Below are 25,634 nucleotides of genomic sequence, written 5' to 3' on the forward strand. Positions count from 1 at the left end.
ATCCTGACATACCCATGCAGTGCCTCTTCGTGTTGTTTCTTTTTGGAAGCTGCACAATGCTCATATCATGGTTCCAAACAGAGAGTTCATTGTGATTGATAACAGCACACAGACGGTAGGTCATGTCCTCTCTGTGCTGCAAGGTTAAGAACATTACATGAGGGCTTTGGGAGTATGAGGGTAAAAGATTGACTGGGGCTTGTATTTTGCGTCCTTTCCCTCTGTTTGTCCGGAGCCTCAACTCGAAAATGACAGGACACATTTCTTTTATGTTTGGCATATATGATGTGTGCAATCATATCTGGGAATGAGACATGAAATGAGTTTGGGATCGAATCCTATTTAGAATTTTGGCAATTTAAATATTTAGGGGGAAAAGAAAAGTACAGGGTTGTGTATGCTCTCGGGAAACATTGATTTATTTTCACTTTACCATCGCCAATACCAACATTATAGGATGGTCAAGAGGAATGCACACTTGCCTTTGAGGTGTCTATCCTGGGTTTGAATCTTGGCTCAGCAATGAACTGTCATACCGGTGTTTTCCAAGCAGGGTGATTCATCAATGTGTCTGCCGTTCTTTGGATGGATGTTAAACTGGGTGTCTCATCTGCTGGGATTTGTTGGTGGAAGTTAAAGATGCCACGGTGTCCATTGTGAAGAGTTGATGAGCGATTGCCGGCTCCATGAACAAATTACAAATTCTTGCCGTGACTTCCTGTGTCGGTTTGATGACCCATTCAGGATTGTAACCCCATCCAAAGAAACCGCTTCCGCAGTACCGATGCTCTATGTGGACTGAAGAGCAAGGTTCATGAGCGAATCTAATACCCTCACACCACCCTCCATTTTTAGCTCGCCTGTTCGAAGAACAGAGAGCTATTGCGATACCCCCGGCGTGAGCGTGAGCGTGAGCGAGAAAATGTTAAATTTTTTGTATTACGGGAAAACTCCTCGACGGATTTCAACGAAACTTGGTGGGGGGGTTAGGTATGGTCCAAGGATCATGCCATTAGATTTTGGACTTGGTCCCCCCCCCCCAAAAAGTTAGAGAATTTTTTTTTTTTTTTGCATTTCTACGTTTTAAGTGATTTCCAACCCCCCCCCAAAAAAAATAGTTGGTTGAGAAAAAAAAATTTGCAACTTTTTTTTCAACAAAATTTAGATTTCTTTTTTTTGCATTTCTCCATGTTTTCAGTGATTTCCAACCCCCCCCCCCAAAACAAAATGGAAAAAAAAACTATAACTGTCAACACTGTTGACATCATATTTAATGAATAGGATATGAGGTTCACTTGAATGACCCAGCAGTATTGGCGGCGGAGGTTTTGCACTCTCCCGAGTGCTCCCCCTCTAGTTTCCTTTCCAATGTTTTTATCTACCACACTATTTTTTATTTCCTTTCTAATGTTTTTATCTGCCACACTATTTTTTATTTCCTTTCTAATGTTTTTATCTACCACACTATTTTTTATATGCCGAATATATATATATATATATATATATATATATATATATATATATATATATATATATATATATATATATATATATATATATATATATATATATATATATATATATATATATATATATATATCGGGGCGTATTATGTGATACCGGTCGTCTGTCCGTCCGTTCCTGTCCGCACTCTAACTCCCAAAGTTTTCAACTTTCAGGTTTCATATTTGGTACATAGGTACAGACTGTGGAGATGGTGTGTCATGACATACGTTCGTCATCTGAAGTGGTTGCCATGGCAGCCAGGATGCTGTTTTCCATGTTGTAGCACAATTCTGTATATAACTTCTTGTTAGGGCGTATATTGTGCTCACTTGCACTCTTGTTACTGATTACAATATATAAATACATATATTACTTTATAATTATACTTCACTGCAATGCTTTATAAAAATATTAATTATTTGACTCGTCTTTTAAAAACGACAAATGTATAAACAGGCGAGCATTGGGTGGCTTTGACACCAACTCTGGTATATTTATATACACTACCATCTCCACTACAAACATCCAGCATTGAATTATTTGGGTGAGGCCGAGCGAAGCAAGGTAGAGGCAGTTTATTCCTGATCTTTGAAACACCCTGCAACCTCTGCCTGCAGAAAACACGATTCTTTGAACTCCGGCCACATTTTCCATCCAATCATCATGTAACTTTGGTCAAAAGAAAAATGATGCACGGGCAGGCGCTCCAATCTTGAAAGATTTGTGCGATTCGCTCAAGTGATTGTGGAGAAAACAAATTTAAAAGCAAATGGAGGTGAAAAGGTGAGGGCGGAAGAAAAAAGAAGTGAGGGCCTCGACTGACGTTCCACAACATGGTCAAGGATGGTTGTGTACGCCTATTACCAGTTTATTTGTTTATTTATATACACTTTACCATCTCCACCACCATCTCTACATGTTTATTTATTCAGTTAGTTCAGTGTAAAATCTAAACATCCTATTTTTAAGGTGTGATTGGGGGCTGTTTCCTCAGTGAGGACTTGTATTCTTGTTTTCCTTATATTTAAGAAATAGGGTATCCTAAAACAGGAGCTCATGAAAGATTATTTAAAAGGATATAAAAGCCAATGTAAATAGAGGGTATTTCAACAAATGTATAATTTTACAGCAATCACAGTACTGGTCATGCCAGTTGTTTTTACATTGTCAGAAGATCAATACACAGTGTTTGATAGGAGGTGCTCACCTTGTTGGAACCCACCTGAGTTTCCATTTTTGTTTCATTGTGCAGGGACCGTTTAAACGAAATGACCAGCATGTCTGGTAGATGGCTTATACAGACCTGTTTAAATGGCACTCGATGCATCTTGCACCGTGATCAAAACCTGGAACACTTTGAGGCAGATTGATAGTCAGGTGGTAAATAAACGATTGACTTCAAAGGTGTGTCCATTTATCTCACCTGTATCCCATTTTGTTCCTCACCACATTTCATCCTCATTGTCTCATCTGTATACCTTCTGAGATTCCATCCTCATCGAGCTTCTCTCGCAGTGAATCTTTGAAGGCATCCTGAATGTGAAAAGACAAAGGGGTCTGTAGGCACTGCCAATGGCAGACATGATCTCAAAAATTTATCTTCAAAAAAATTTAAAGTTAAAAAAAAGAAAAATATAATCTTAAAAATTCATGTAAAGTACAGTAAGTTTACTCTCGTTTTTCAACTGAAATTCTTCCATGAGCCTTTGGGAAATTAAAAAAATGTAAAAAGTGCACTGTATATATGTGTATATATATATATATATATATATATATATATATATATATATATATATATATATATATATATATATACACACATGCATACACAAATATATATATATATATATATATATATATATATATATACACACATGCATACACAAATATATATATATATATATATATATATATATATATATATATATATATATATATATATATATATATATATATATATATATATATATCTCATCAGGGCTTCCAGGTCTTCAAATTTGCAGCTTGTCCAACTTTCTTTGTCTTGTTCATCTCCTCTTCTTTCTTTCAGATCCTATTTGATTTTTATGTTCATTGTTATTAACCTCCACCATCGAAGATGGATGGAGGTTACTGTTTTCACCCCTTTCTGTTTGTTACTTACGAAATCTAAAGATTTCTGAAGTATATTGATGACTTCCGTTTCTGTTTGTTTGTTTGTTATCTTGCCAAAACGAGGTTTTGCAAGATATGTTAGTCAGCTTGTATGGTTTTTTTATTTTATTTATTTATTTATTTTTTGTTTGTCTGTAATCACGTATAAAAAATTCTGCAGAGCACAGTTATCATCGGAAATTTTTGTAACTTCGCGTATCAGAGGCCTATAGAGGTCCCTTTCAGTGCACAAAATTTTGAAGGTCAAGGTCACTTTGGCGCAAATCAGGGGAGTCGACGAAACCCTTATTTTTTGAGTAATTTTGATCGGATCGTCTTCAAACTTCATGGGAATATAGTTCATGGTTTGGCGCTCAGCTGATTAATTTTTGGTGGCGATTGGCCTTGACCTTTATGTTTTTTATTTTTTTTATTATTTTTTATTTTTTGGTCTGTAATCACGTATAAATCACTCTGCAGAGCACAGTTATCATTGGAAATTTTTGTAACTTCGCATATCAGAGGCATATAGAGGTCCCTTTCAGTGCATAAAATTTTGAAGGTCAAAGGTCAAGGTCACTTTGGCGCAAATCAGGGGAGTCGACGAAACCCTTATTTTTTGAGTAATTTTGATAGGATCGTCTTCAAACTTCATGGGAATATAGTTCATAGTCTGGCGCTCAGCTGATTAATTTTTGGTGCCGATTGGCCTTGACCTTCATGGTTAGCGCCTGAGGTCAAACATATTTGACCCCAAGGTCAAATTTTCAAGTTTTAGGAACCATATCGTGTAGTACCTCAAATTGAACACCTCGATGAGTGCTTTCTAGATATGTCAAGCTTGAGACATTATGACGTCATTTGGTGACGTTATGAGGCAAAAGCATATTTTTCATGGTTACTCTGTAAAACGATTCTCATCGGAATCTCTCGTAAGCTGATATTCTTCAAGGAGTTGCTCCTGGTGGATTGCAGCTCTGTTCACCTCAGTGTGACCTTAAAGAAGTCACACGTGGTCACCTTTTGGCAAGATACGGGTCACCCTGTGGGTAACATTGGTTTATTTGTTTGTTTGTTTGTATGTTTGTTTGTTTGTTTTTCGGCACGATAACTCGAGAACGGAAGAAGCTACCAATGTCAAATTACACGACGTAATTCAGGACGGTGATGGCTAGTGCTGATTAGATTTTGGTCAAAATCGGTCAAAGGTCAAGGTCACAGTGAGGTCAAACATTATTCCGTAAATTCATGTGGAGAAATGGAGTATTTTTGCTTCGCTCGACGTTACGAGTTCGTTTTAACTTCGATTTTAATTTTGTCTTTGGTTTTTGTGATCGCTTAGGACGCGTAAAACTCGGTTGTCGAAATTCTGGTAAAAATCGGATGTTTTGGAGACGTTTTAAGATTGTATAAAAAATATTTCACTCGACCCGTCACGGGTCGTCACGTGATGCAGTGCGCTCGAGCAGACGCGTCGTTGAGTTACGTTAAGGTTTAATATAATTGCGTGGAGAAATGGAGATTTTTGCTTCGGTCGACGTTACGATTTTTGATGGTTTGATACAGAATCATCGTAGAAACTTCTGGTTTGCGTCGCTACTTTCTCGAGATACAGGTTTTATTCGACAAGGTCAGAGGTCAAGTTGACGATTTCGTAAGTACCAGTCTATGACTGCTTGTTTGTTTGTTTGTTTGTTTGTTTGTTACTTGAGAAATCTAAAGATTTCGTAAGTATATTGATGACTTCCGTTTCTGTTTGTTTGTTTATATGTTTGTTTGTTTGTTTGTAGGCACGATAACTCGAGAACGGAAGAAGCTACCAATGTCAAATTACACCACGTGATTCAGGAGGGTGATGGCAAGTGCTGATTAGATTTTGGTCGAAATTGGTCAAAGGTCAAGGTCACAGTGAGGCCAAATATCCGATTTTTGATGGTTTGGTGCAGATAACTCGAAAACGGAAGAAGCTACCAATGTCAAATTACACCACGTGATTCAGGAGGGTGGTGGCTAGCACTGATTAGATTTTGGTCAAAATCGGTCAAAGGTTAAGGTCACGGTGAGGTCAAACATCCAAAACATTCGATTTTTGATGGTTTGGTACAGAATCATCGGAGAAACTTCTAGTTTGCGTCGCTACCTTCTCGAGAGACAGCTTTTATTAGACAAGGTCAGAGGTCAAGTTGACGATTTCGTAAGTACCAGTCTATGACTGCTTGTTTGTTTGCTTGTTTGTTTGTTTTTCGGCACGATAACTCGAGAACGGAAGAAGCTACCGATGTCAAATTACACCACGTGATTCAGGACGGTGATGGCTAGCGCTGATTAGATTTTGGTCAAAATCGGTCAAAGGTCAAAGTCACAGTGATGTCAAACAGAATTCCGTAAATTCACGTGGAGAAATGGAGGATTTTTGCATCGCTCGACGTTACGAGTTCGTTTTAACTTCGATTTTAATTTTGTCTTCGGTTTTTGCGATCGCTTACGATGCTTAAAACTCGGTTGTCGAAATTCTGGTAAAAATCGGATCTTTTGGAGACGTTTTAAGATTGTATAAAAAATATTTCACTCGACGCGTCACGGGTCGTCCCATGATGCAGTGCGCTCGAGTAGACGCGTCGTTGAGTCACGTTAAGGTTTTGCGTGTGCGCGCTGACAGTGTTTTCGATAAAGAGGGTGTTTAAAATCATTTTTTATCCCAATAAAGGTTATCGTCGCATGTCTGACTCGCTGAGCTGTCGGGTTATGTAAAGATTGTTGGTGGATGGCCGAATATTACGGTTTTGTGACTTTGATAAAATAATATTAAACAAATGCGTGGAGAAATGGAGATTTTTGCGATCGCTTCGGGCGCTTAAAACTCGGTTGTCGAAATTCTGGTAAAAATCGGATGCTTTGGAGACGTTTTAAGATTGTATAAAAAATATTTCACTCGACGCGTCACGGGTCGTCCCATGATGCAGTGCGCTCGAGCAGACGCGTCGTTGAGTTACGTTAAGGTATAATTGCATGGAGAAATGGAGATTTTTGCTTCGGTCGACGTTACGATTTTTGATGTTTTGACACAGAATCATCGTAGAAACTTCTGGTTTGCGTCGCTACCTTCTCTGGAGACAGCTTTTATTAGACAAGGTCAGTGTTCAAGTTGACGATTTTGTAAGTACCAGTCTGTGTCTGCTTGTTTGTTTGTTTGTTTGTGAACAGTATTACGGAAAAACTCCTCGACGGATTTCGAAGAAACTTGGTGGGGGGGGTTAGGTATGGTCCAAGGATCATGCCATTAGATTTTGGACTGGTCCAAAATCCAATATGGCCGCTATGGTGGCCAATTTGAAAAAAATTTTGAGTTTTTTTTTTTGCATTTCTACATGTTTTAAGTGATTTCCAACCCCCCCCCCCACCCCAAAAAAAAAATTGTGAGAAAAAAAATTATTTGCAACTTTTTTTTCAACAAAATTTCGATTTCTTTTTTTTTGCATTTCTACATGTTTTAAGTGATTTCCAACAAAAAACATGCCAAAATTATAATTGCGGATGATTTTGGAACTTCAGGTGGATATACCCACGTAAAATCAATTTCTGTCTCAAGGAATCTAGTTATGACGAATGAATTGAGTATGTAAAAGTTAAAAGTAAAAGGGAAAGTTGCAAACTATAACTTTGTGAGCACTGTTGACATCAAATTGAATGAATAGGTTATCAGGTTCACTTGAGTGACCAAGCAGTATTGGCGGTGGAGGTTTTGCACTCTACCGAGTGCTCCCACTCAAGTTAAATGACTTGTTTTAAACATGAAAATAAACCTTTTTGGGATAAAAATAAGGAGTGTCTGAAGGAAAGAAAACACAGAAGCAGAAATGGACAACGATAAAGGAGTGTCACCGATCTTCCCACATGCAATGTGAGTAATCTTCGATGCAAACTGGTCCAGAAATACGGCATTAACGATTGAATCCTCCACTACCTCGTGAGGGAACAAGATGTGATGTTGCACCACACTATGATATGGACATTGGCTGCAGGGGTGGTCTTTGTGAGACCAGCAATTGGGTAAAGTTCTTGAAGCCATTGAAGAAATGGCTGAAGATTGTGCAAGATTAGGACCTGATTTTAACTTAAGAAGGCAAAGGAGAGAATAGTAAATCATATGTGAGTAACTTCATGACTCTCATGAAGTATATACCAGATAAAAAGGAGCCCAGAAAAGTTTTGCTTCAATTTCTTTGAAAACATATTTTCAGACAAAATGCCATTCTCATGTTCAGCACCTCAATCTGGCTCATCGAGCCTTGGATCCCAGATTCAAACACCTCGTCCTGTGCTGTTTTGTCTCTTATCTATGATTGATAATCTACGAAAGGCAATATCTGTACAATATCCACCATGAGGCTGAGACAATGTAGAAAAAGCTTAACCTTTGTGTCAGTGATATTCTAAGAGGTTCCTTTACCTGTACCTGCCTTGCTGTGTTATGGCTGGGTAGAAGATGTTTGGCAGTATTGGTAGAACAGCACGTATGCCTCATTTGTGCAAACTTCATTTTCATTGATCTCCTTCACTTTGTGGTCATCAAACATCCTCCATCCTGTCCAACACACAAACATGTTAAGGCTCAGCAAGTTCGACGTTTCAGCAATAGAGTGGTGTTCAGTGGTTGAAGGATAAAGTAGAGGGAGACTTTGGCAAATGAGGGGTCGGGGAGGATGCACGGGATGGACAAGATTGATACAGAAGCACACTCTCAAGATGGAGAAATTGGAAAAATTTGGAAGGAGGTGGTGTTGGGAGTTGGAGGGTGGAGTGAATGAGTTCGTAAAGATAGTTTGAAAGCTTATGTTCACAGCAAAATAATCGAGCAGTGAACAAATGGGAAGTGAGGTTTGGGGGACGGAGGAAGAGTAGCAAATTTAATGAGAATAACGGACACACTCAAATCAATGAATACACCCAATTGGCCTTCCTGACATACCGGTGTGGTTCCCCTTTGTGGTGGTTCTTTGTGGTAGCTGCGCCATACTCGTATAATGGTTGAAGGGAGAGGACTCATGATGATTGATAACAGCATATAGATCATAGGTCATGTCCGTGCTGCTCTGTTGACTATCCAGACAATTTGCTGTGAGGTCAAGGTCACTTCGGGAGGTTGGGGGAAGGAGGGGAGTGGATGGGGTGAATTAATTTCTATTGCATGTCAATTAAATCAAAATTGAAACCTGAAACAAGAATTTATGCATATTTATGCAAAAGGAAATTATAGGCGATGTAAGTTGAGAGAATTTCAATGAAAACAGTATTGTGATGAGAGTAGTTACAAAATTAAGCCAATAGCTCATTGCACAGTGTTGGTGATGAGATATTCGTGGTTCGGATGTGGCATGTTTCTGTGTTATCAGTTCTCGCAGGGGTGCAGCACTGTCGCTGATGCCGTGCCCCCTGTATGTGAGAACAGGAATTTGTAACATGTTTGGGGTGCCTGCAATGAGGGTCAGCGTTCGTACTTTGGGGGCCCCATGCAAAACGCAATAATGACCCAGTGAGGTCCCCGTGAGCCCTGTCAATCTGTCATCACATTAAATTGTGCATTTTAGCATCCGTCTGTCTGACGTTGATTTATTCACTCGTTACCTCTGTAATCTCAACCAATTAAACTTGCCAAGTGGACGACGGGTCATAAAGAAAGGTTGCAACAACTTCACCTCACCTCACCAGGAGTTGGGCGATGCAAGTTATCTTTGGAAATGTGTACCATGTCGTGCCGTTCCCATTGATGGTGGGAGAGGGTTTTCTGAGTGCCGTTTCAGAAGCCTCAATTACATCACGAGTAAGAATAACAACAACAATAGTGCAATAATTGGCAGTCATAAAAAGTATAATGGGATCCCCCAAAGCTGCTCCTGTAAATATATTTCTCATTATTTTTTGTGGTTATAACAACTGTAACCCCTCATCTCACCGGCAGCCATAAACTCAAACTCACCAAAAAGCCGATCGATGGTAGAGTTCCATGACCAATCAGCTTGCCTCTCCAGCCGTTCATTATTTCCCGTTCCTTTTATTAGAGTGCTTGTTTGAGTGCTTAAGCCACTTCGCAAGTGCTCAACAACCTGATTGGTAACTGAACACACCCCAGCACATGTGGTCGACCGAGAACCCTTCTTCTGGTTCTGTCGATTGTGTGATGTAAAAAGTTAATTTTGGGTGATTTGTTCCCTATTCCCCTTCTGTTGAGCTATTTTTCGCTTTGCAGCACCGCTGTGATCGTTTTGTTTCATCCTTGGGACAGCTGCTCTGATTTTAAAAACCACAACATTCTGTCATGCTCATGTGCCCATTTACTCATGAGGGGGTGTTTTGTGATCATACAGTAAATTGTCGTGTGGATTTGCTCAACAATATGAACATGTATTAATTTTTTGTTGTTGTTGTATACCTTGTCGAGGCTCGAATGGGTTCTAACACACAACGCCCAGCAAGGGGGGCATGAGACAAGAGGGGTGGGAGAGGGAAGGACAAAACAGTGGGGAACAGAGACATTAGGAGATCTGTGGAAGGGAGAGGGATGTGGCGGGGAACACGTGGTATACAAGATGGACATTACGGGGACTTTCAGGAAGGAAAGCAGGGAATTTGAAGGAGGTGGGTTTTGGCTGGATGAACGGGGGTAGAAAAGATCGTGGTTTTGGATGGGGGGAGAGAAGAGGTGGTGGTGAACAGCTGTTTTGAATGCCAGAATGGGGTTGCTGGCAGACGTTGAGCTCCCTGTGGAAATATGGTGGGGACAAATTGCAGACACAGCAGGGCGGGGGGGGGGGGCGAGACCGGAGAGGAGACGGTAGAAGACAGAAAGACCACTACTGACTTGCCGAAGCAGAAGTGGATACTTTCAGTCCTGGGATGACTCCATTCCACCTATTAAAGCTGAAACCTTCCCACATCGCTCACTCGGCACTGCTGCATCATCAAAATACGTGTGAACACTGTGGGGAAGCACAATAAGTCTCTCTCAAACACTGCCTGTTGCTAGCAAATTCCACCCGTTCAATATTTAGTTTTTAAGAATTTGTGTAATATTAAGAATTACACAAATTTTATTGTGGTTATTGTTGCATTTGTAAACATTAAACGTCGTTTTTATTCCATTTAACCTGCCTTCTCTACGACTACTACGAACCCTACCCCCCAATTTTGTCATCGTCCTATTTCATTAAACATCAGGGAAAATTTTTTTTTATCGATTCATGATGTGACACTGCTTTCTTTCGTTGAGATGGACTGATGGGGCATTCTCTTTGCACTGTTTATTACCACTCACAAGTTGACATGTTTTGTGGGCAAAGTGAGACCCCACCCACGTGGACCCCATACAATTGCATGCGTTGCACACCCCGAACGCCGCTTCTGCTGGAAATAGCTCACTTACTCTTCACTAAGGACACCATGGGATTTTTAACATCCACCAACAAATGCCAGGGACGGGACACCCGGTTTAACATCTGTCCGAGGGACGACACACACACTGATAAATCGCTCTGCCTGTGAAACAACACGATGACAATTTATAGCTTGGTCCAGATTCGAACCCAGGCAAGACAACTCAGAGGCAAGTGTATGTGCCTGTAGGCTATCCTGCCAGCCCTGGAGATGAGGTGCTCACCTTATGGGAAAGTCCACATGATTTTCAAGTTTCGTTCCATCATGCAGGAACCGTTTAAACTGAATGATCAGCACTTCGGGTCGATGGCTGATCGAGACTTGCATAAACGCCACTCTATTCATCTTGCACTGTGGGCAAAACCTGGTCGGTAGAAGGAGTGAAGGTTCACAAAAGGAAGAATTCACGAAAAATCAAACAAGGGGAAGAGGTAAACAGAAACATGATATTTCACGTGTTATGATGCTGTGTCAAACTGAAACACTGAGAGAGAATGATGATCATGTGGTAATTAAACATTTGACTAGAGAGTTCTGTTCTTTTCCTGCCTTACCACATTGCATCTTCATCGAGCTTCTCTGGTGCGGTGAATTTGAAAAGACATTCCGATAGGGTCGTGCTGGTGTTGGGGTCTAATGGCACTGCCAATTGCAGGTACTTGAAGGGTTCGCAGTTGATCGACACCTGAAATATATCGCATTCACAAAATGAGATCACTGATGCAACAAAGGCTTCGAGAAAGATGATTGAGGAGAAGACAACAGGGGTGAAAAGAGAAAGAAAAAGGAGGGGTTGCCCTTTTGATGTCACAACGTAAACACTTGGCTCATGGGGTATGAAACCCTGGTTCAAATCCCATCTACCATATCAAGGAATAATAAGGAAACTGGAGCAGGAAGAGACCATTCGGCCCATCATGCCTGCAACACATCAACACCACACCAAATATATCCGTCAAAACGAGGTAATTTAATTGGGGAATGAAAGAAGGAGTGTGAGATTGGGGGGGAGGGTGGGGGCAATTTGGCACAATCAGGGATATTCCAAGGGTGCTAAAATAAAAAAAATATGGGCAATACCCCTGGGTACTCACCTGGTTGGATAATGATAATGAGGAGGAAGTCAACATGGGATGGAATTAGCAAAATGAAAAAAACAAAATGGTTTCAAATACCTATTTTAGGGAGTAATCCCCACCCCCAATCCAACCCTCAGGTCTTTCTGTGGACCCCCTCAGACCCCAAATTTTTTCTTATGCCATGAACAATCTTTGGTTCATCACGGGTGATGAAGGTTGTTGTCTCGTTTCATCGGCATTGCATGTCGAGTTTCTGAGAAGAAAGCAAAGACCTATTTTTGGGTACAACCCCCTGTAGACCACCTTCTGGCCTGATTTTTAGGTCTTCTTGATAGAGATGACCTAATAAAGCCGGAGCAAATGTCCGTACATCCGTCCGTCCGTACGTCTGTCAACAATTTTTCTTTCCGATCTTGATGAAACTTCGTATGTGGGTAGAGGTCGATGAGTGTTGCACAACGATATAACTTTTGGCCGGGTTCAAGGTCAGGGACGAGGTCACGTAAGTTATAAAAATGGCCATTTTCAAAACCTATCTCGTCTGCTATTCTACGAGATATTCGGCAACTGTTTATTGATTATGATAGTAAAAAATATTATCTTGTATCTGTGGTGTCGTGGTCGTGGTGCTCCAAGGCAGACACGAGCGGGGGAACAGTTCAACCCTGCTTTATTGCACGAGTGAGAGCGTGAGCGTACGTTGCCCGTAACTCCCCTCTATTACGTACTCGATGCACTCTACAAGCCACACGCCTTACAGCCTCCCAGGCCACAATGGCTGCAGCAACCACTACAACGACTCAGGCGGCGCGCACTCCTATATCCCTTGCAAGCACGTGATCACTCTCAACCACTCCTCCACGACGCTCCCCCACATCATGCCCTGCCCCCGCAGGCCCGCTACACCACACTCCTCCCTCCTAAAACCATGATTATTAAATGACCATCATCATAATAAGCATAATCAGCATAGGATACCATGATATAAAAGCAGATAAGGTACAAAAACGATAATAGCCCCCCCCCCCCAAAAAAAACAGGCTCCGAATACTGAGTTGCATAACGAACCCACAAAAACCCTGACCGCGTTACAGATATCAAGAAGCAAGGCGGGAAGCACAGCATCACTACGCAGCAGAAGCACCGCCAGGCGGCTCGTGCCTACACGCCCTCCTTCGAGGTCGTGGCGACCTCCCGAGCAAACCTCCCCCGGCACCATCAAACGCCAACCGGCCGACAAGGCGGCACATCTCCCCCAGCCAGACCCGAAGCAGATAAACATTCCGAGGCCGGAAGCCCGCTGTCTGGAAGCCGTGGCGCCAATGCCAAACCCGACTGACCTTGGGTGGGGACGCTGAACAGCGCCGTCGGCTGTGTGTACCAACAACCCCATAACAACCCACGCATTACAATCAGCTGAGATTCCAACGTATGCCCAAACGGCCTCGGGCGAGAACAGAGAGTTGCGCCCCAGTCGCCAGGCACGTCTGACCTTGCCGAAACCAGAGGTGGGGGTAACGCTGAACAGCGAACCAGCCCTGGCTCTGAGTCGATCTCTGAGACCCACACGGCAATTAGACGGTAGCAATTCCATACAAACCACACATCAAACCCAGGTCATAAATCAATAAGAACATCATCTGTGCAATTGCAAACTCCTTTTTTCGTACAGCGCGTTCTTCCGATAAAATCCCCGCACATGACAAAGTAACAACCCGTGACCCGTGGCAGCGGGAGGCCAATAAAACCTCTTTATTTGCCATGATCGCCCCCAAAGCCTTCACATCACATCCGTTATAACGAAAATCCCATTGATTGATCCCAGCCAAACATATTCTCACACCTGAACTGTCGGCATTTATTTCAACCACGTTAAACTGCATCACTTGAGCAATGAAAATCAAATACGCAATGAACAGCAACCCATGAACCACATCACGTGTCCGTCTCCCGGTTGTCGTCGCGACGTTGCGATGACCTGCTTGTCGTCGACAGTCGCGATCCGCGAACTTCTTGAACGCGACGGGCTCGCTGCAACTCCCCGTTGAAATCGCCTGAACGACACAGGCGCGCATTGCATCATGAGCGCAGCCGAAGCGCGAGAGCTCATCGCGGCTGGCATGGCTCCCGTTGCTCCCGAACCGCACATCATCGTTGCAGGAAGCAATGAACGGCAGCTCACGTTGCATCGTCGCGGCCCCCGTCGCCGGAACCTCACCCTCGCGTCTCGAGGGAGGCCCGGGCCCACACGGAGGTACGTGCTCCGAGGGAGGCACAGGTGCACCTGGAGGTACGAACTCCAAAACAGGAACTGCGAGCCCCACCCCTCGCACCACGAACCGCGGGAGCGCAACCCGCTGACCCCGCTGGGCAACCAAGACTTGCACCCCGCCAACCGCCGGCAGCGCTTCACCGGCATACGCGTGCGATGCGAGGGTAGCACGAGTGGACTCAACTCGACACCCGATCAGTGCCCCGATCACCTCGACCTCCACTGGCATTGGTCCTGTCACCGTCGGACCAACCGAAACCAGGCCCAACATGGGCAGCATCAGCGCCCCGGTCATCTCAACCTCCACTGGCATTGGTCCTGTCACCGTCGGACCAATTGGAACCAGGTTCAACACGGGCAGCATCAGTGCCCCGGTCACCTCAACCTCCCCTGCCATTGATCTTGTCACCTCCGGACCAATTGAAGGCAGGTTTAACATCGGCAGTCTCTCCCGTTCCGGGTCGCCGGGATCTCTGTACCCAGGCTGCAAGACTCGACCCGGGGCGTTAAAGTGTACGCCATGTACCGAACACCGTACCGGCAGTAGGTCTCGACCCGGGACGCAAGGGTCGCTTCGTACACCGCCATCCATGACCGTTATGATGGCCGATGACTCTCGGCACACACACCGTAGACGTTCCCGAGTGCTCAGACCGCTGTCCGATTGACTGCATTGCAACGCTCGGCCACGACCCGCGCCGAAGACCGTGCGCGCGGCCGTGCGCACCTGGAACATCGCTCTGACCTCCGGATCATCTGCTGCGCACCGACCATCGAGACCCCGGACATTCCTCAGAGCTTGCGCGACGTCCGACGCCGCATCCGAGCTGAACTGCGTGTCCTTGTTCTTTAGCCGTGACCTCGCAGAAACCATTCCCGAGATTTGCCAAGCCTCAATTAAACGAACTCCGAGCGCGGCCGTTGTCCACTCAACGTGACCGTGGAAATAGCAGCCCAACTGTTCAGAAAACAATTCGAAGTCATCTCCCATGAAGACGGGCACGCGTCCGTGCGCCGTGCCCCGACCTTCTGCCATGCCTGAGCCGGCCGTGCTGGTGAGACACCTGGCCCCGGAGCCTGTGCGTGCGGCGCGCGCGAACCTGCGATGCGCTCTTCGTGATGCGCTCCTCCGGGACCTCGAACCGCGCAGGGTGCGCTGAGTTACTCGCTGCCGATCCGAACCCAACTACCCTGCACACGCCGATCCAAACAGCCTCGTCGCCAAACTGTGGTGTCGTGGTAGTGGTGCTCCAAGGCAGACACGAGCGGGGGAACAGTTCAACCCTGCTTTATTGCACGAGCGAGAGCGTGAGCGTACGTTGCCTGTAACTCTCCTCTATTACGTACTCGATGCACTCTACAAGCCACATGCCTTACAGGCTCCCAGGCCACAACGGCTACAGCAACCACTACAACGCCTCAGGCGGCGCGCACTCCTATATCCCTTGCAAGCACGTGATCACTCTCAACCACTCCTCCACGACACTCCCCCACATCATGCCCTGCCCCCGCAGGCCCGCAACACCACATTATCGAACCGGACAGATTTTTGAATTTCCTTCCCGTTTCATCGTCACGTGATCTGAAAGATGGCCAAAAACGCCGATGCGATTCACAAAGAAGGAAGGAAGGAGAAATGAAATATAAATATAAAACACATTTTTAGCCTTTTATATTTGTACATTTTCCGCCGAAGGTGCAAAAGCTTCAAAACCCGAAATGTAAACGTCGGAATTTATTTTCAAAATATAATTTCGTGCGCGCGCGCCAAAATGCCGAGTCGTCTTTAACCAAACTGCGAAGTAGAACTGCGCAGTAGTCCGGTCATGGCGTCTGAGAAGTGGCCAGCGTGGTTGAGATTGACTGTGGTTTCTGGGGCAAAGGTGATTGTTAAGAAGTATGTCGGCGGTATAAATTTGAGTGACTGTATTGGTGATTTAATCACGCAACATCTTGACAACGAATATTCTGGCTGAACGATTGCATCAATTCAGTGCATCAGCAGGGATAATTCGCAGGCTCCTGTCGATCGTGCCGATATCAAACATGATCACCGGCAGACATAGGGCTGCAGGCTGTGGGGCGAGGCCACGGATCCCGGATGAGGGGATAAGTGATAAATTATGCTACATGCTTCGGGCTTTCTGATTCATATATCAGTGAGTACATTACATAATTAATGAATTAATAATTAATGAATCTGGCATACCAAATGTTTTTTCATACCTGACATGTTACTTTGTGCAGTGTCACAAAACTCTGTGGAATTAATAATTAATGAATTTGCTCGCTCTAACGATTTTTCAAACCTCAATATCTCTTTAAATACTTGACCAATTTTCATTCTGAAAGTTGCATTATAATCAGTGAAGAATAATCTACAAGATTATCATAATCTCCAAGAGCTAAGCCTATTTTTTCGTTTTTTTTCTACAACCGGAAGTGAAATGTCCCCAGAGAGTGGACGGCCTGGAAAACCACGTATTGCACTTACTGGTGATTCTGATGTGTTAATCCGGGTACGAAATGAACAATACATATTTATTAATTATGTCATTAGTAGTATTATCCAAGTGTATCTCTGTGAACAATTTCAATCTAAACGGTTAGTTTGGACTGTTTCGTGGTTACCTGAACTGAACATTGAGAACTTGTGGTATTATAGAGATGACCGTCACCCCCACACGGGGGTAATTTTTTTTGTTATTATCCCCAGCCAACCAACGAAGTTGGCGGGGGATATAGAAATGGGTTCCGTTCGTCCGTCCGTCTGTCACATTTCGTTTCCGGAGCTTAACTACAAATCCCCTCAAGATATATTTACGAAATTTGGTACACATATCAAGCAAGTGGTGAACTGGTGCCTTTTGATATTTAGAGATTTCCCCCAAAAAAATTTCTGTCACTTTCCATGGAAACAAGTTGAGTATTAAGAAATAATTGAGGTTAACCTTTGTTTCCAGATCATAGTTGCAAAACTATAAGCTATTTCTTTATGAAATTTGGTACACACATGAAGAATAAATTGAACTGGTGCCTTTTGCTACTTGTCCTCATTTACTATGGCGGGGGATATCGAAGACTCTGTCTTCAACGGATACTAGTTATTTTTTTTAATGCCGTGAACAAATTTTGATTCCTATCGGGTGATGAAGTTTGTGGTGAAGTTTCATCAAAATCATCTGTGTAGTTTCAGAGAAGTTGTAGGTGTTGATGGATGGACGGATGATGCACCATCCCATAAGCTCCCTGGAACTCCGTTCCAGGTGAGCTAAAAATGGGGAAATTCTTTTATTTTAATAAAATTGTATTTTTATTTTTAAATTTTTAGCTGCGTCGCGTTGCGACCGCTGGCTCGAAGAGAGCTCCGCGTTCTTCTTCTTCTTCTTCGTCTTATTATTCTTCTTCTTCTGGTGAAGACAAAACTTTTCTGACGCGTCTCTTGGACACATTCGTCCTTGTTGTTATTTAATTTTAACTTCAAAAACCAAACTTGGAAGAAGACAACTTGAGGTCATTTTGCAAGGCTCAAAACAAGAATGTGTCCAATCTTTGACAAGCCAGAATATATCAGCTGGGAAACCTGAAGGTCAAACTGTCCAACCTGTCTCCTTTTTGACAGCTCAAGTGGTATCCTGTTAAGTCTGTCTCTCGTGGGTACTCCCATTCCTGGTGAGTAATGTCCTTTCTATTTTCAAGCAATGTTGTCTGTGATCATCAGTTTGAATTTCATCCTGACCACTTGACGTTGGATTTACTGCTGTTTCTAAAAACGTTGGACATTGTTTCCCTGACTCAAGCAAGAGTTCAAACAAACCTGTGTCTGGACATATCACAGAAGTTTGACACTCAGAATGTCATGATAAGCTTGCCACACCTTTTCTTGTTGAATACAAGGCCAACGTTCTTGGCTTTCTAAATTTCTTCACTCACACCATCAGCACACAACTTTGAACCGAACACTTCCTTTTATCATCCAGTGGATGGACTGCACCAAAACAGAATTTTGGGCTCAGTCCTGTTCCTCTAATATTTAAATGACCTCTGATTTTCTGGTAAAAATCCTGTTTTCCTCTTTCTGACTGTGACTCTAAATTCTGCTGTGCAATTCCAATAACACCAATGGGATGATAGTCGTAACTTCCCTTTCTTCTCTGCCTGGTGTTGGCTTCATGGTGAGTGTGGCAGGCTTTAGATCCGAGGGTCCTGAGTTCAAATCCCGCTCGCCTGTTGAATTAATACAAGGTGGGGTTAACTCGACCTATCATCCTTCCAAGGTCAGCAAAATGAGTGCCAGCATGCTGGTATAGTGTCGGAGTGGTGACCATCCAGTATTGTGCCCAATAGCCAAGGAGACTGCTGAAGCAGCACCAACGCTCTGCACAGAGTATCGTCCCAATCTTCTCCACCTCCTCCTCCTCCTTTCTTCTGATCTTGAAAGAGTCAGATGCTGGTCTCACCCTCAGAATATCCCTTTCAATCCGTTCAAATCTCACACTTTCAACTTGTCACTCTGGAAGACTCGTCAACTGAACACACCTATTTCCATGGTAAACCACTGGAAGATGTTCAGGCTCGAGCTTTTCAGCTCAATCATGATCCATGACGTTATCATCTCCTGGACGACCACCTGCACCGATGTCAGCTTTTCTCAAAAACTTGATGAAAGCTGAAATCACAGTGAGGGCTCATGCTTAATTACAGTTTGGGAATTGGTGAAAGGAATTTTATTCTGCAAGCTTGGTGGTGGCTAAGAAGTAAAGTTGGTTGGGTTTGGCGAAAGACTTTTAGGTCCTGAGTTCAAGCCATGACAAGATATTTTGTCATGACAAAAATCATGTGATAATCCCTGTTGTTTCAGTAATTTCACTTTGTGGAATTAAATGGCTAGCCCATATTTATTTACAACTAAAATGGCCACCAGTCGGTCATCTTGGATCTGATCTCGGAAAAAATATTGACATGCATATGAAAGCCACCATTCGTTATCTGCTTCCCAAGTTTGAAAAAGATCGGTAAATGCATGTTGGAGAAATGGTTGAGGATGTGTTTGATACCAGGTTGTTTTTTTCAACTAAAATGGCCACCAGTCCATCAGTCGGCCATCTTTGACCACATCACAAAATAAAATGAGGTACGTGTGTATGCCATCATGTGCTCTGCTTGTGCCAAGTTTAACAAAATTGGACCATGCATGTCTGAGAAATGGTTGGGGACACATTTACGGAACAATCGCCAGTCGGCCATCTTGAATATTATCTCAAAAAAAATGATGTGCATGTACAAGCCGTCATTCGTTTGCTGCTTGCCAGGTTTGAACAACATCGGTAAATGCATGTCCGAGAAATGATTGAGGACGTGTTCAACATCGGGTTTTTACAACTAAAATGGCCAACAGTCTTTCCATCTTTGATCGCATCACATTACAATATCATGTGCTTATGCAAAACATCATGTGTTGTCTTTCTGCCAAGTACGAATAAAATCGTGAGATACATGTCCGAGATATGGTTGCGGACACACACACATGTAGGGACATGAAAATTGACCCAAATCTAGAAGCCACCATTTCAGACTAAGTCCAACGGGGGCGAATAACACTTGACGGGTTGACTCAGCCGGTCATTCTTTTGAGGTCGGCAACATGAGTACCAACTTGCACCGAAAAGGGAGCCAATGGAGTGTCCTGCGTCAAAGTGGTAAACACATCCAGGGTTGTGCACCCCAGCCAATGAAATTACCTCAGCAGCCTTATGCACCTGATGGTGCGAGGAGTATCGATTGTCCATCCATTGTATTCTATATTTCAGTAACATATGTGCAACATTCAAACTCTTTGCTGAGCTCCATTTCTTTGTTCCTGGTTTTCTCCAGCGATGGCCGATCTAATCACATTATGCCTTCCAAGGCTTCCACATTGTGGCTTTTTGATATCATGGTGTCTCGCTCAAATACTTCTCTGCACTCTTTTATTCTCGATTCACCTCTTCTCTCTTCGTACTTTCAGTTCCGATTAGTCACGTCCTTTTCTCATTTGTTATTTGGTATGAATGTTAAAATTAACTTTGTCCAGAGAAATATAATCATTGTTATTGAAGTTGTGAAAATATAACAGCAGAAACGGACAAAGACAAAGGAGTTTCTCGCATACCTTCCCACATTCTGTGCAGGTAATCTTCGATACCAACTGGCCCTGGAATATGTCATCAATGATGGAGTTCTCTTTCTGCTTGTGAATTAACCAACTCTCCTCCACGATATCCTGATGGAACAACTAAGCACATGCATTAGTGTTTTAGATGTCCTCTTCAATGTGCAGACAAAGTGTGTGATGTTTGAAGACAAATCTAAAAACAAATTATTGTCTTGTGTTGGCTTAATGGTTAGGGTGGGGACTTGGGATCTGAGGATGCTGAGTTCAAATCCAATTCAGCTATTGAATTAATAGCAGGTGGGGTTGAATCTGCCTGTCATCCTTCTGAGATCAGCAAAATGAGTGCCAACATGCTGGTATATTGTGTCGGAGTGGCGACCCATCCAGGATTGCGTCCAATAGCCTTGGAGATTGCTTACACAGCACCAATGCTCTGCACAGATTGTGGTCCCAATGGATGTTTGGAATTCTCGTACTAATTAAATTATTGCTGTCAGGGACTGTCTCAATTTTGGACATGAAAATGTCAGGGAAAGAGGAAGAAAAGGTGGTTCACCAAAGATAAGGTTAATAAAAGGGGTTTGTGGGGTGGGAGGAGGTATATGAAAAAAATTGGCTTTTTTTGTGTTTGACATATGTTGAACTGAATGTCATTTGAAAATTATCGAATACTTTGCAATTTTGGGTTTGAAAATTTTTTTCACAACTTTTTGGTGTTATTAGTTTTTGTTCTCAATGTTCAAAACCGGTAAAGTAACAAAAATCTATCTGTGGAGGTCTTGATGTGATTGAACTCACTCTGTTGGGATGACCATCAGCGCCTGGAAGGTCGATGGAGATGTCATCACACACACAGTTCAGCTCTTCGTGAAGGCAGTTGAGAAGACAGTCCAAAAACTCCTGAGCATCTTGCTGCTGAAAGGCTGTAAACTGGCGAAAATACTTATCCACCAACTTCTGGCAAGGTGGAGGTAGATCGATGAAGAGAAAGGGTGAAAAGTCAGTTTTCACAAGTCCAGCGGATGACACAATGGAATTCAATATCTGACAAGAAATTTAAAAAGAATTGAACTGCAAACACATGACGACCATGACTGATGTAGATTGTACAATCAGATTATTTTTTCTGCCTCCACTGACGAAGTCGTCCGATCGAGGCATGATGTTTATCGGGTTCTCTGTCCGTCCAGACGTCCATACTAATTCTCTGTTTTCTCTTCAACCACTAATCTGATTGACCTGAAATTTTCATCATAAGTGTGAATCGTCATGCAGAATGTTTCCATGATACATCTGATGGCATTGGTCATGTGGTTCAGCGGACATATTTTGTTATATAAAAGCCTTCAAAAATCTTCTTCCCTGAGAAAAATGTTGGTCATTTCAACCTGATTGGATGCATGATTTGGCAGCCAGAATTATTTTATATTTTGAATCTGGGTTCAGGGATTTAAATCAAATTTGGGACAAGTATGTGTTATGATGTAATAATGTGGGCGGAGCACTCAAATCTGGCAACGTTATGACGTCGAAGAGTGTCCTTATAATTTGTCTTCTTTTTTTTGCTGTTTGGCGAATTATCGTTAAAAGTGGTCAAGAGTCGTCTCGTTCACATTTGCCATCATTCGTTAGTGGAGATTAAATATCCTACAGTGCCCTTCCTGAAAAGTAGGCAAGTTATCGCCAGCATCCTGAACGAATCACAAATTCCTTCTCCATCTCACCTTCAGAAGGCACAGCTGCACTCACAGCAAATCATGCTTCCTGCAGCCATTTGCTGTTTAATAAAAAAGAAGATGACGAAGTAGTCTCACAGCAAAACAACTTTCTTTCTTTGGTGTGATGTGAGAACCTTCCCTTGTATTACCTGCTGTATATCACAGGTGATGACGAACATGTAAAATGGAACTTTCATTCATACTTTGAATGTGTAATCGTAAAAACAAGAGTGAATCTTGACCATATTTAACCCAATATAAATAATTATAAAATCCCATTCACGAAGCTTGGAATGTTGTCCCATGAAACCTGCACCTGTTTAACGAATGAACCATGAAAGAATGCTCCGGCTTTCTCTCAACGTTTGCTTACCTTCAGATTTTCCGGCTTGATTGCGAGATGGTCTTTATAAGAGTACACTTTGAGGCTCCTCATTCCAATGCAGATCTGTTTTTTGCTCCAAAGAGCAAACATAATCTGGGCAAAGGCAAAGGTCATCTCTCCACCTGACCCAGATGGGTTATGGGGGTTTAATTCCTTCAAGAATGTCTTTCCTGTCAAACACATTGAGAGTTTGATGAGTATGAGGGGAAAAGCAGTGAAATAAACTTTCAAATTGATATTGTGATCACTGGAGGTCTTTGGGTCTCTAAATATGCCGCCTGCTCGTGTTCGACTCACTTGGGCAACTCCCCAATGCACAGGATCAAAACTACAACTTGACACCCTCAAAACTCTTTCTCGAAGCGAAGTAATCCAAAGTGTAAATTTATCGTTATTTAATTCCCAGACCATGACCATAAGTTATTCTCACATTTAACTCCAGATTGTGACTCCACATCCTCAATTTCATCACTTCCTCAGAAACTATTTAAGTAATAATCTCTCAATTTATACTCCCTGAGTATGTAAGATGGGTGTGTTCATTGGATTAACGAGTTTGATGGACTGAAAATTTAGCTCGAAGGTAGCGTACTTGCAGATAAGCATATGAGCTGTAAGGTCTGAGTTTGATCTCAGTCAAGATGGGATCTGACTGGAATCTGTTCATCTGGTGGGCTACAGACGGGACGATGTGTTTTCGAGTTTGTAATTATTTTTGAAGGTACATTGAGGCAACTGACATTTGCGAAGCATTCACTGGTCCAGCACTTCAATGATCCCGTTGTGCCTTTCAAAATGGGGTGGCAATGGTGTGCTGAGACCCTGGAAAACTCCGAATCCCTGTCCCGAATAACATCAAACGGTGATGTAAAATCACCTTGTATATCCTTTGGTGGTGTCTCCACTGCTTCAGCAGCATCTTCGATTTTTGGAGAAAGGCTGGTGAGTATTCAGGGCAGAGATTTTGTGACGTAATCATTTGGAAATTCCAAGCAATTTGGGGACATCAAATATCCTGTGACTATGTGGTAGCTTTGATGCAGAGCTAAATTTTATACTTTTGAATTAAATTACTTTTGCAGCAATGTAGATCTAAAAACCACTAAAATCATACAACTGTGAGAACGAACTTCACAACAAGCCGTTATCGGACCAGGTTACGAACCGTGGAAGTACTCCAGTAGACCAGGAGTGTTTGCCAAACACTGAAGGACACAATTCTTAAAGCAAGTCAGGCCGAGGTTCACGAGGCCAATGAATCCATCTTGGGTATCGGTCTTCATCGCTTTGATCTAATGTTAGGTTTGGGAAGAGGAAAACAATTAATGGATCGTTGAACCGACATTGAGTGAAACAATCCATTGACAGACAATGTGCTTCCTTCACTTGTTTTCCTGTTTCCTTCCTTCATCTGTTCATCTATAGCCAATATCTCAGTTAATACCTGTCTCCCTTGTACCTGTGTCTCACCCTTTCATTGCTTTGGGTTCCTCATAGACGGTTCACTCAACCTGATTAATCTCCTGTCTGTGTGTGAATTGCTTTGGCAACTCGATCACATGGTGCACTCCACAGGACAATCATGAGGGTAAACCATTTGATGTTAACAGAGATTGGATGATATGTCCTATTTTGGGGATGAACAAAATGTCTGAAAAGGTGAGGATGGACACATTGAAGAGAAATAAATGTCGGAATAAAGAAGGAGGAAAGAAACGTGCAGGTCGGTCGATGACCTTCATTTGTTTCTTTATTTCTGTACCTTTTTATCCTCGAGAAAATCTCCGGCAGCTGGTGGAGATTTGCAGTCAAAACGATTCATTTCTGGAACAGAAAGTTATTGTTTCAGGAGAGTTCAGTTTTACAAAGATACAGACACTTGTACAAAGGAAAATGTAGATTGTGTTTGGTCTCACCTCTGATGGAAGATGGGCTTAGTGCAGTATTTGGTGGTTTGACTGCACCTGGGCAATGAGCCGTCGTGTTCATTTCGATTGCAGACAAGGATGTCTTTGTAAAATTGTTAGTCAATGGGGAACGAGGCACTGCATTGCCTTTCACTGCAGATGACACCTCACTCGCTGGTTTGTCTGTGGATGGGGAAGGGGACTCTTTGCTGCTCTTAACTGCAGACATTGAGGTCTTTCCTCGTTTGTCTGCAGATGTGGAAGGAGGCTTTTTGCTGCTTTTAACTGTGGACGTTGAGGCCTTTGCTTTTTTGTCTGCAGATGGGGAAGGAGACTTTTTGCTGCTTTTGAATGCAGACAAAAACTTCCATGCTGGTTTCGCTACAGATGGGGAAGGAGGCTTTGTTCTGTTTGTAACTGCAGATGCCGAAGCCTTTGTTTCTTTGTCTGCAGATATGGAAGAAGGCTTTGTTCTGCGATTATCTGCAGCTGGTGTTGTCTTTACTCGTTTGTTTTTCGGCATTGCAGGAGCCTGTGCCTCAGCTGATGATGTCAGACATTCGCCAGGTTTAAGTCCATCCTGATGCCGTTCACCCTTCTCATGGGTCTTTGTCTTTCTTCGACGCCAAAAACTCTTTTTTCTTTTCGCACTCTGTGGTGGTTGTGGTGGTTTTTCAACAACACTGGAGCTGCAAGGAATGAAATCGCAAGAGGAGGAATAACAACACATTTGATGAGTTCAATTTACACTTCTTTTCAATTTCGATGAGTTCAATGAGGGTGAGGACGAAGGAGGTTTTCCTCTTTGTACTCTTGCACAAACATCCTATCATCAAAAACAACGGTATCCCTAGATATTAGCAAATTGTCCAGCAATGGAACAAATTCTCTTTTTCTTTGTCTATCCTTAACAATTTATGACTGCAATCTATTTATTTTGAGGCTCGCAGGATGGACTCAAGGTATGCACACTCGTCTCTGAGCCGTCGAGCCTGGCCTCAAATCTCAAACCATTCAGAAAATGCCATCCTCGTTTTTCGGAGGCAGGC

The 25,634-nt window shown here is 42.9% G+C and overlaps 2 protein-coding genes across 3 annotated transcripts in view; both read right to left on the reverse strand.

Moving 5' to 3' along the window:
* LOC147029923 (ubiquitin carboxyl-terminal hydrolase 2-like) overlaps positions 1-21,736 on the reverse strand; it is a 22,833-nt gene extending 1,097 nt beyond the window's left edge. Inside the window, exons 1-9 of the mRNA XM_085872148.1 lie at positions 21,716-21,736; positions 21,374-21,619; positions 20,573-20,695; positions 11,625-11,755; positions 11,294-11,434; positions 8,609-8,772; positions 8,090-8,224; positions 2,930-3,039; positions 13-136 (exon numbers count right to left, since the gene is read on the reverse strand). Coding sequence (XP_085728274.1) covers positions 8,109-8,224; positions 8,609-8,772; positions 11,294-11,434; positions 11,625-11,755; positions 20,573-20,695; positions 21,374-21,619; positions 21,716-21,736 — 942 coding nt within the window. The 3' untranslated portion in view covers positions 13-136; positions 2,930-3,039; positions 8,090-8,108. The remainder of the gene's footprint in view (positions 1-12; positions 137-2,929; positions 3,040-8,089; positions 8,225-8,608; positions 8,773-11,293; positions 11,435-11,624; positions 11,756-20,572; positions 20,696-21,373; positions 21,620-21,715) is intronic.
* Positions 21,424-25,336, reverse strand: LOC147029924 (uncharacterized). 2 transcript variants are annotated; one of them, XR_015056142.1, is made up of 6 exons: positions 24,595-25,336; positions 24,441-24,502; positions 23,844-23,970; positions 22,667-22,848; positions 22,300-22,445; positions 21,424-21,532 (listed from the first exon to the last, which is right to left on the reverse strand). XR_015056142.1 is itself a non-coding variant. In XM_085873429.1 (5 exons), exons 1-5 carry the CDS (start codon positions 25,313-25,315, stop codon positions 22,386-22,388), a joined length of 1,152 nt encoding a protein of 383 aa, XP_085729555.1. In that variant the 5' UTR covers positions 25,316-25,336; the 3' UTR covers positions 21,488-22,385. The 2 variants fall into 2 exon arrangements, 1 of the variants encoding a protein (XP_085729555.1); XM_085873429.1 differs by having other exon boundaries at positions 21,488-22,445.
* Positions 25,337-25,634: the final 298 nt, after the last annotated feature.

The sequence above is a fragment of the Eptatretus burgeri genome, chromosome 3 (genome assembly GCF_056783735.1).
Source record: "Eptatretus burgeri isolate ZD-2024b chromosome 3, Ebu_testis_v1, whole genome shotgun sequence".
Classification (NCBI taxonomy): domain Eukaryota; kingdom Metazoa; phylum Chordata; class Myxini; order Myxiniformes; family Myxinidae; genus Eptatretus; species Eptatretus burgeri.